The sequence below is a fragment of the Pungitius pungitius genome, chromosome 18 (assembly GCF_949316345.1).
Source record: "Pungitius pungitius chromosome 18, fPunPun2.1, whole genome shotgun sequence".
In the NCBI taxonomy this organism is placed as follows: domain Eukaryota; kingdom Metazoa; phylum Chordata; class Actinopteri; order Perciformes; family Gasterosteidae; genus Pungitius; species Pungitius pungitius.
Window position 1 is genome coordinate 12159291 of NC_084917.1, and position 11335 is coordinate 12170625.

The 11335-nt window shown below is 45.9% G+C and overlaps 1 protein-coding gene across 1 annotated transcript; it reads right to left on the reverse strand.

Annotated features, from left to right (window-relative positions):
• LOC119226671 (glutamine synthetase-like) lies at window positions 1-9942 on the reverse strand. Its single transcript, XM_037484855.2, has 7 exons — window positions 9341-9942; window positions 3091-3265; window positions 2473-2634; window positions 2218-2364; window positions 1174-1301; window positions 875-1074; window positions 1-636 (listed from the first exon to the last, which is right to left on the reverse strand). Exons 1-7 carry the CDS (start codon window positions 9356-9358, stop codon window positions 327-329), a joined length of 1140 nt encoding a protein of 379 aa, XP_037340752.2. The 5' UTR covers window positions 9359-9942; the 3' UTR covers window positions 1-326.
• Window positions 9943-11335: the final 1393 nt, after the last annotated feature.

Here is an 11335-nt window from a genome sequence, read left to right on the forward strand (position 1 = left end):
TCTCAAGTCGCTCAATTCGTTTTTTTAAAAAGAAGCAAAGACAGTGTTGAATCCGGTGTAACAGGATTGATATTATATTTAATGGTTGTGGCTGGACAGGGGAAAGAAGCATCAATGGATAAATAGACAGGATGAAGCAGCTTTTAGCTGCTATGCTGCTATGCTCCTGATTGTATCAAGGGCCTCAAACTGTTGCCATCGTTTTATTTCACTCACACTAACACATGCAATACGAGTTTGAAACATACATGAATCAAGGGGAAAAAAATAAAAAAGTGTCATCTTTTGTTCTGGCAGAGCCAGATCCTTCCAGGAGCACCTTTCTTCTACTTGCTCTCTTCTGTGCCTTCTAGATCAAGCAGGCAGGTGGTTGTGATGGCCTTGGTCACGGCGTACGGGTCGCAGTTCGCTGCAGGCCGACGGTCCTCGAAGTAGCCTTTCTGCTCCTGGCCCACCTGGCGCGGGATGCGGATGCTGGCGTCCCGGTTGGCCACTCCGGCAGAGAAGTCTTCGATGGAGGAGGTCGCGTGGAGACCTGTGAGGCGCCTCGTGTTGTCCGCCCCTCCGTGCGGGTCGTACACTCGGATGTGCTCGCTGTGTTTTTTGCTCAGCTTCTCGATGGCCTGCTCGATGTATCTGTGTTCAGGGGGGGAAAGGGAAGAGTACAAGTACATTTACAGTAGATCACAGTTACTTTTAAGTGGATTGTACAACATTTGTAAGAATAAATAAAAACATCTACGTTATGTTAATTATCAAATTAGGGTTGTTTTTATGAATAAATATGAATGACAAATAACCCCCCCCCCCAAAAAGATCCATTCTAATTCATGAAGGGTGATACCATTTCAGTTTCAAAGGACTTTTTACTCACTGCAATCCTCCTGCTTCCCTCATCTGCTTGGTGCTGACGTTGGTATGGCAACCAGCACCGTTCCAGTTGCCCTTCATTGGTTTGGGGTCCAGTGACACAACAACACCAAAGTCTTCACAAATGCGGTGCAGCAGGAAGCGGGCGACCCCCAGGTGGTCCCCCATCTCAATACCCTCGCAGGGTCCCACCTGGAACTCCCACTGAAGACGTAGAGACAAAGAATAAATTATTGTCAAATAAATAGATCAGTGGGTGGAGTTGTCGGCATACATGTTCATCGGAATAAGGGCTCCACTTACCTGTGATGGCATAACTTCAGCGTTGGTACCACCGATTTTGACCCCTGCATAGAGGCAGGCCTTGTAGTGGCACTCCACAATATCCCGTCCATAAGCGCAGTCGGCCCCCACGCCGCAGTAGAAGGGTCCTCAGGAGAGTAATAATATTATAATTCAATAGAAAGACCTGTCTACTTTTATAGATAACTTTTGAGTTGAAGAGCACCCACATCAAAATGTGTTTATTATATTTTAAATATTTAGCCTGTAGGTGCCTGTAACTGCAGACCTGGCAACGGCTGTATTAAAGGGCCAGTGTGTAGGATCTGGTGCCATCTAGCGGAGTCGATTGCAAAGAACTGAATGACCCTTCACTCTCCCCTCAACCTTCCTCCACAGAGGGAACCTGAGCCACAAAGTGCCAGACCTACTGACCTCCATTCCTTCTTAGGTCTCACAAGAATGTCCTAAACCTGCAGCGGCCTTCAGTTAAGGTGAAACCCTGAGGGGCATTCTCTAGAGCCAGTGGGGGAGGACGTCCCAATCATTATGTTTTTCATGTCAAAATAGAAAATGTTTCGCTTTGCAACCAGTGGGCACACAAGCTCTGCTGGGGAGGAGAGCGCAGACCGTACATTTGCCATCACTGTGACTCAGACAATGAATGTGTTAAGCCAAGTTGATTAGACTATTGTTGTGAGGCATATTTGTTTTGTTCTTTATAATGTGGTTATTTATGCTGGCCTAAAGATGTGTTTCCTGTCCATGTCCCTTGCTCATTTTATGTTAAAAGTATTAGGTTATATTATCAATGCAATTCAACTTTCAAATGTAGTCCTCCCTCCTTGGCTCCTTGTGTAAGATTTGGCCATTTCAAGCCGATGTTTTGATGATGAGCAGTTCACGCTAGAGTAGAAAGTGTGACAAACGACCCCGTGAAAAGCTACACACTGGTCCTTGAAGTAAATACAATCAGCAATCGACCTACAAATCTTATATGAAATCCGTCTTCATGTTCCTGATGACGGAGGTGAGCAGAGGACAAGTAACTGATGGCTGATTCACCTTGGGCTTTTGGGAATCCATTGGTGGGCCAACTGTAAGGGTGTCCGTCTATTCCGAACAGCGTGTACTCCTGCTCCATGCCAAACCATATGCAGTGATCTTTAACCTTCTCCATCACGTCTCTGCAGGCTGCTCGATGGTTTGTTTCTAGACAAAGAAAACAGGATTGAGCAGTAATGCAACTGTAATGAAATGAAACTTACCGAACAGGATTCCAATAAGAGGAACACCCGTACCGAAATGTAACGTATGCACCTGCAGGCAAGCGGTTGTATTTGAGGACCTCACAGAGGACCAGCTTGTTGGGGTCCAGGGAGAACGGATCCCTGAACATGCGGACTGGGATGAGGTACATGTCGCTGTTGGAGCCTTCGGCCTGGTACGTGCCCGAGCCAGCAAAGTTCCACTCCGGGATATCTGCCAAGACAAATCAACGCAGAACATCTGAGTCCAAACATCGCTGCCAAATTTAACTCAGCCGTGGAACTGGTTAAGGCTCCTACAAACTAAGCCATGATGTCACGAGACTTTCTTTCTGCACATTGCTGGTTTGTTGTTTGCACAGTTCACTTAATTCTTACATTGACCTTGTCTAAAGGGTCAATTAAGGCTGGCATCTTAATGAGGTTTTACCAGAAGGTTTTCTGTAGTTATCTTAATATTTATGTCATTGCTTCATCAAATTAAATGCATGAATCATTCTGTAATTACATTACAATACATTACATGTCATTTAGCTGACGCTTTTGTCCAAAGCGACTTACAATAAGTGCATTTCAACCATAGGGATACAAACTCAGAAGAACAAGAAACAAGAAAGTGCAATTTCATCAAACAAGCCAGTTAACAACTTGTCAAAAAGAGGGCATTTACCGTCTATGCTGCTTGGCTCGCTGTCCAGGGTTCGGGTCTTGTTGCGGAGACCCACCCCTGTGCCGTCGATCCAGATGTAGGTGACCTGGCACTTCCCCCCCTGCGGCAGGCTTATGTATTGCTGCCGTATGGCCTTGTTGAGGTAGGAGCTAACTGACACTGATGCCATTCTCGCCTTTAATCATAGAGACATCATGTGTGTTAGGTCTCTCCCTTGCTGATAGTCTTAACTATGACATTGTTAAGGCTACTATGCTACGTGGATATGAGGCTTATCGCCAAAAGTTTCGACGGCACACCAAATCCACTATAAAAACCTTTGTCGAATTCGCTAGAGAAAAGGAGTCCCTATTGGACAAATGGTGTTTGGCAAGTAAAGTTAAAACTTTTGAAAGTCTTCGTGAGTTAATTTTGTTGGAGGAATTTAAAAACAGCCTTCCAGAGCGGTTGGTTGTATACATTAACGAACAAAAGGTTAATAAGTTATCGGAAGCCGCGGTGCTGGCCGATGAATTTGTGTTAACACATAAAACTGTGTTTCCCACTCACCGTAGTGAAACTAGACCAGTTGTTTCTGAACCTGCCTATAACTCCCCTCGTTACACGGTACATGCACGACCATCTCAAAAGGAGGAGCGTGCATGCTTTTACTGTCATAAGGTTGGGCATGTCATTGCCGATTGTGTGACTTTAAAACGCAAGTCCCCACCATCAACCCCTAAACACCCCAAAGGTGTGGGGTTAATCAAGATGGCTACACAGGGCACGGTACAGGCGAGTTCTGCCGTTCGACCGAGGGGTTGTGACCCAACGTATGACCCGTTCATATTTAAAGGCTTCGTTTCCCTGATAGGTGATTCTAGGGACCAGGAGCCCATTTTGATATTGAGAGATACTGGGGCGGCTCAGTCTATAATTCTCTCAATTGTTCTGCCCTGGTCAGATGAGTCTTACTGTGGTTCTAGTGTATTGTTGAGGGGAATTGAAATGGGTTGTGTCCCTGTCCCCTTACACACTGTCCATTTGGTTTCGGATTTGGTGAGTGGATGCTTCAGAGTTGGTGTACAGTCCCAACTTCCCATAAATGGGGTGGCTCTAATCATGGGTAATGATCTAGCAGTTGTGCCAGTGTTAGAGGTAATAGACAAGCCAGATGTGCAGTCTAGTGGAGATGTTTTGGCCACTACATTTCCTGAGGCCTTTCCTGCATGCGTAATTACGCGTGCCCAGGCGCGTCGCTTGGGTAGCATGCTTGACCTATCTGACTCTGTGCTTGCCCCTATGTAGACTGGAGAAGAAGTCCCGTGTTCTACTTCTGTGGTCCCAAGTAGTTCAGCTAAGGTTGCTCTTGAGGTAGAAAAGAAAATGAATTCCTCTGGTGACGATTTAAGAGTACCATTGACTAGGGAAAAGCTAATAGCTTCCCAAAAAGAGGATCTGAGCTTAGGTAAATGTTTTGCCTCTGTTGTGAAGTTGGAGGAAACCACTACGACGGGTGTGAAATATTACATGGAGGATGGTCTACTAATGAGAATATGGACTCCCAGTACGGATCCAGGGATTGGAGTTTGGTTTTCCAGATTGTAGTTCCAGCCTTGTTTCGGACACATGTAATGTCTTTAGCTCATGATATTCCCTGGTCTGGTCATTTAGGGGTGACTAAAACGTATGATCGCCTCCTCCGTCATTTCTTTTGGCCGGGAATGAAACAGGATGTGGCTCATTTCTGCCGTACATGTAGTATGTGCCAAGTGGTAGGGAAGCCTAACCAGGTAGTTTCCCCAGCTCCTTTGTGCCCGATTCCGGTCATGGGAGAGCCTTTTGAGAAGGTGTTAATTGATTGTGTTGGTCCCTTACCACGGACTAAGTCTGGAAACCAATTCATGCTTACCATAATGTGCACTGCTACTAGGTACCCTGAAGCCATTCCTATGCGTACAGTCACCAGTAAGGCAGTGGTGAAAGCCCTGATTAAGTATTTCTCTACTTTTGGGTTCCCAAAAACCATACAAACAGATCAAGGAACAAATTTTATATCTAAACTGTTTGAGGGAGTGTTGAAGACCTTGTCTGTGACCCATAAGTTGTCTAGCGTTTACCATCCGGAGAGTCAGGGTGCGCTGGAAAGTTGGCATCAGACCCTAAAGGCCATGTTAAGTAAATACTGCAAGGACACCGAGAAGGATTGGGATGAGGGGATTCCATATGTGCTGGTTGCAATTCGGGAGACGGTGCAAGAGTCTTTTGGGTTTAGCCCCGCTGAGCTAGTCTTTGGTCACACGGTGAGAGGGCCTCTAAAGATACTAAAAGAGCAAATTATGGCTAGCGATTCAACAAAGTCTTCTACTAACGTCCTAGACTATGTAAGTCAAGTCCGAGAAAGGCTGCATGATGCATGGGCAGCCGCTAGAGAGAAACTGTCTTCCACGCAGAAGAAAATGAAACGTCACTTTGATCTAAAAGCTGTGTCTTCTTCTTTTAAACCAGGTGACCAGGTCTTGGTTTTATTGCCGGAAACTGGTTCTTCCCTTTCTTCCCGGTTCTTGGGTCCCTATGTGGTGAAGGAAAAACTCAGCGAGACAGATTATGTCATCAAGACCCCAGACCGGAGACGACCAACCCGAGTATGCCACATTAACATGATTAAAGCATATCAGGTTAGAGATGGTTCCAAATCTGGTACCAGTACAAGTCCGGTGGTTGCCGCTGTTGCCGCTGTTAAGCAGGTTACCCAACCTGGACTCTGGGTAACTGATGAGGACTGTTTAGCGATGCGAAATACTCCAGGGCAGTGTGCTCATTTGGGTAATTCTAAAATGTTAGCGTCTCTTCCCTCACATCTGGAGCATTTGAGTGATCAGCAGAGTGCTGATATACAGTTACTAATTGCTGATTTTCTGAGTCTCTTTAAGTATGTCCCGAGTCGGCCAACTGTGTTGGAACACGATATAAAGGTAGTCGATGCTGCGCCAATCAAACAACATCCATATCGTGTTAATTTAAGTAAGAGATCGGTAATGAAAGCCGAGGTAAACTATTTGATAAAAAATGGAATGGCAGTCCCCAGTAGCAGTCCTTGGAGTTCTCCCTGCTTGCTGATTCCAAAGCCAGTCGGGACTCAAAGGTTTTGCACAGACTACCGGAAAGTGAATAAGGTTACGATCCCTGACTCATTTCCTTTACCTCGCATGGATGACTGTATTGACACCATTGGCTCAGCTGCTCATGTCACCAAACTTGATTTATTAAAAGGGTATTGGCAGGTACCTTTAACTCTGCAGGCCTCTGAGGTGTCTGCTTTTGTAACTCCGGACAGTTTCTGCCAGTACACGGTGATGGCGTTTGGAATGAAAAACGCCCCGGCCACGTTTCAACGGTTGGTAAATATAGTATTGGCTGATATTCCTGATTGTACAGCGTACCTGGACGACCTAGTGATTCATTTGACTACCTGGCCTGATCACATAGACACGTTGAGGGCTGTGTTTGCACGCTTGGCCAGCGCATCGTTAACCCTCAACTTGGCCAAATGCGAATTTGGAAAAGCAACTGTAACGTACTTGGGTAAGGAGGTGGGAAGAGGTCAGGTTCGCACCCGAACTGCCAAAGTAGAAGCTATCACCCGGTTTCCTGCCCCTGCTACTCGGCGTGAATTGCGCAGGTTCTTGGGCATGACTGGGTATTACCGAACCTTTTGCAAAAATTTCTCCACTGTCGTAGCCCCACTGACCCAATTACTCAGCCCTTCGGTGTCATTTAAGTGGACTGATGAGTGTCAGTCTGCTTTTGAGTCTGTGAAAGACCAATTGTGCACTTCTCCGGTTCTGTCTGCCCCAGATTTTGAAAAACCGTTTAAGTTGGAGGTGGATGCCAGTCCTGTGGGTGCGGGTGCTGTACTGTTGCAGGAACATGATGGAGTAGATCACCCAGTTTGTTACTACTCTAAAAAATTCAACATTTGCCAGTCCCGTTACTCCACCATAGAACAGGAGACTCTGGCGCTGTTGTTTGCATTACAGTTTTTCGAAGTTTATGTTGGCTCCAGTGTGTTGCCTGTTGTGGTATATACTGACCACAATCCTTTAGCTTTTTGGGGCCGCATGTACAACCACAACCAGCGTCTCATGCGTTGGGCGTTGGTTATACAAAGTTATAATTTAGAGATACGACACATAAAGGGGTCAGAAAATGTGGTTGCTGATGCTCTGTCTCGGGTTTAAATGAATAGGTCTGTGATTTTTTTTTGTGTTTGATACCTGAACTTTTGTTGTGACCACTGTAAAGTCACATACAGACCATGTCGTAATCCCACGGGTTTACTCTTTTTGGGGGGGGCGTGTTACATGTCCCCATGTTTGGTCTCTGTGTTAGGAACCCGATCTGCATATCTGTTGTTTTTTGCCCTGTCTGTTTTTTTCCATATAGTTTTCACCTCTGGGCCCCACCTTCAGCCCTGCCCCTCTCTTGGGAGCTCAGCTGTGGCTCATTGCAGTGATCACCTGTGGCGGGTATAAGGGCTTCAGTGTTCCCAGGCACGTCGTCAGTTCGTCCCAGTTCCCAGGCTGGTCTCAGGTGCGTCTACAGAGCTCTCGGAGTTTGTTCACTGTTTTGCATTTTTTGTTCTTTGGGTCCTGCAGAGCCACGTAGTACCACGGAGTACACGGCGGTACGAGACTCGTGATTGTGGTGTCGGACCGCGGGCTTCCACACCAGAACCCTGCCCCAGCTCGGACTACAAGAAGTCGGTGGAGTTGCCCTCCCGACCCCTGTTGAGCCTGAGGAGCATTTTGCTTTACATTTTGAAAGATCTGCTTTGTTTTTGATTCACCTTCTTGGCACAGCGCAAAATAAAAGAATCGGCTGGACATAGTGCTGTTGTGTGCGTGCTTTTGGGTCCACCGACTACACACCCCTTATCACTCTGCCTTTAACTGTGAGTGGGGGTAGTGTTTTTTTTTTCATGGATTACAGGTGTGCAGTGCTGGTTGAGGAACAGAGGGGAGAGAGAAAGAGAAAGGAGAGGCTGTGTTTTTGTTGTATGGCCTGGCTGATATTGTTTTGTTTGGGATCTGGTTGAGTGAGACCCAATTGTACTCTACCTCAGTTCTGGAGAAGGGGTAGGTAGTTCTGCCCATGGGTGTACATTTCCATCACGTAGGTAAAACTTTGTTACACACACTAAGTTAGCTGGGTGGGGTCACCCCTGTAGTTTTTGCAATAGAGAGGTGAGCTGGTTAGGGATAGATTGTGTTAGGCAGGGAAAGGGGTGTAGAACAAAAGGGACGTTTTGTTTATTTCATTACTTTGACCCCAGTCCCCACAATCCCCTTCTCCTCCCTTATTTGGCTGTGTGTGTACCTTTTGTTTTGTTTTTGTTTGTGTCACTCACTAAATGTCCCACGGGGACTAAACACAAGTTTTGCGTGTCATGCCTCTTTATTTGTTTCAGCTGCACCCCCCCCCCCCCCCACACTACTTCACTGTCCATCGCTAATTATACAGGGGGCGCCAGCACAAGTTTTTACGTTCCCCACCTGTAAAACGAGTTCCAACCTAGGTGGGAACGTAACAAATAACATTACCTTATTTAACTGTATACTTTTGAACATTACATTAAATTAGCACTCTCAACTTGAAACAATTCATAAACCTCTCTGAATCAGGAGGTTTGAGCTGAATGACGAATAAGAATAAGCAGAGTTGTCCCACCAGTTTCCTCTGTATCACTTTTTCTTTTCGAAGGAGTGAAAACCACATTTGATGAATGAAATTAAAATGCCTAGAGCTGCTTGCATCAGACTAGACAACGTTATTCAACAAATACATCTTTAGACTTACTGTGTGACTGTGTCAAGCATTAACCTCCAGACAACTGTGTGCCGTGCCGGAACCTGCTGCGGTATTTAACTGCGGTACAAACACCACCCTGATGACGCAGGCTCACATGTCCTTAACGTGACCCTTGTGTATTTCTACTACTTGCAATATGATGTTTACCATTAGACCAAATCACATTATTTATGCCTTTGACTTTAAGCAAAACTGAAACCTTGCAAGTTTCCTCCTCTAGTGAGAAAATAATACTACTCAAGCAGCAAATCGCATCCATATTGTGTATTGTCAACCTCTCAAGTCCAAATCAGACCATTCTGCCCACTGTCTAGTGAAATAAACAAACAAATCAGACAAATATTTGCACGGATATAGCTGAGGTGAACGCAAACTCCCAAGGGAAATATGAAACACCCACCTGTTTCAGAGAGGACATCTGCTGATAGTGTCTGTCTGCTGTTTGCTGAGCGGAGTCTTGCAGCTCAGTGAACACAATTAGAGGCTAGAAGCTGCTCGTATGTTCAGTTTCCGTCAGGTTAGCTGTCCTGAGATCAGAGGGCGGAAATTCAACAACCACTACAGAAACAGGACAGGTCACATGGTGGTTGAGAGGTGGCGGGCAGCGTCTGTTGGTACACAAAAAAAATTGTTAACTCATCACTGGCGTGATGGTTAACGCCAAAACACCAGAGGTGTGGACTCGACTCATGTGACTTGGACTCGAGTCAGACTCGAGTCATGAATTTGATGACTTGAGACTCGACTCGACAAAACGTACAAAGACTTGCAACTCGACTTGGACTTTAACATCGATGACTTGTGACTTCACTTGGACTCGAGCCTTTTGACTCGAGAAGACTTGCTACTTCCCATGAAAACTGGGGGAAAACATTTTCACACGGCCGCGCCGCTCTGTTTATCTGCATCTGTCAAAAAAATGTGCGCCACCTGTATGCAGAGTGCGCGCGCTGCCTGCACGACATCCAATCACTGCAGTCCATTTGACCGTATCAACGAGACAGCTCGTTCATGGTTACAATTCATGGATTCAGATTCCGATGGAAATCCTCGCCAACATTATGTCAACGACCGTTTTAAAGTACTGTAATGAGCTGAGTTAATGTTATTAGTTAATCAGTTATGCAGATGTTGCATGTGTTCACGTTATGCTCTGTTACCAGCTGTAGTTACGCGAGACAACCCGAGTTTTGGGGGGCCATGTATGCGGAAGTGTTCGTTCGGCGTGGTGACGGCCAACAGTGACCGAAGTTGAGTTGTTTTATATAAATAAATGCACCGGAGTTGCAAGCCAGTCATCGCCTCCTTATTTACGCTGCAGCATTGGGGTGAGCGTTACAGTACTATAACACAGTCATAGTCGATCCACCATTACCCTTCCCTTCCCTTCGTATTCTAGGTCTGTGAGGCAGCGCACCATCACCCAGGGTTCCCCGTCCCCACTATAATAAGAGGACTTGAAATGACTCAAAACTAAAATGGTAAGACTTTGGACTCGACTTGAGACTTGTTGGCTTTGACTTTTGACTCGACTTGGGACTTGCCTCATCTTTGACTCGACTTGACTCGGGACTCGAGGGCAACAACCTGAGACTTACTTGTGACTTGCATAACAATGACCTTGTCCCACCTCTGCAAAACACAACAAGGAAGCGTCCTTTAATTTTTCAGCGTTATTATGAGTTGTTGGGTAGCAAGTCCTGCAGGTTTTCCCAGTTCAAGTTCTTTTCTAGATACAATGTGACGGTGTTTTGTTGTGCTTAATGTTTCCACAGATACCAGCTGTGTGAAAGGCTGAGGTTCCACGAAACCTGTGCCTTTGCACAGTAGGAGAAAGGGGTCATTTACCCTTGTGTCGGTTATCCTGAACACAAAAGCCGTGTTCCTTGCAATCATCAAAAAGCCTCAACAATCACTGAGGACAACCAACCTTCTTTGGATGGTGTTTTTCTTTCTGTGTCATTCAATCACCAAAACCTTTTCCACCAATAAAGAGTCTCAGCACTCTATGTGTAGTGTGGGGATCTCTTCCTTATGAATCCTCCTTATTGTCACGGTTTGGTTCTGCTTCCTGTTTTATTTTGTAGTTTCATGCCTCTTGTGTCCCTGGGTTAGCTTCACTTCCTGCCTTGTCCTGGGATTGCCTGATTGTTTCCAGCTGTGTCCAATCACCTGCACCTCCCTAGTGTATTTAAGCCCTGTGTGCCTGTGGTCCCTTGTCGCGTCATTGTCTATGTTCAGTCTTACCTGTTTGTTTACCAGTTTGAAAACTCTGCTTTTGAGTCCTCCCTGCAACCCGCACCAGCAGCCCCGTGACACGTGTAGGCAACACGTTTGTTCATAATCCACAGACATTGACAGATTTTTATTTGGGACTATAAACATGGAGCTGAGA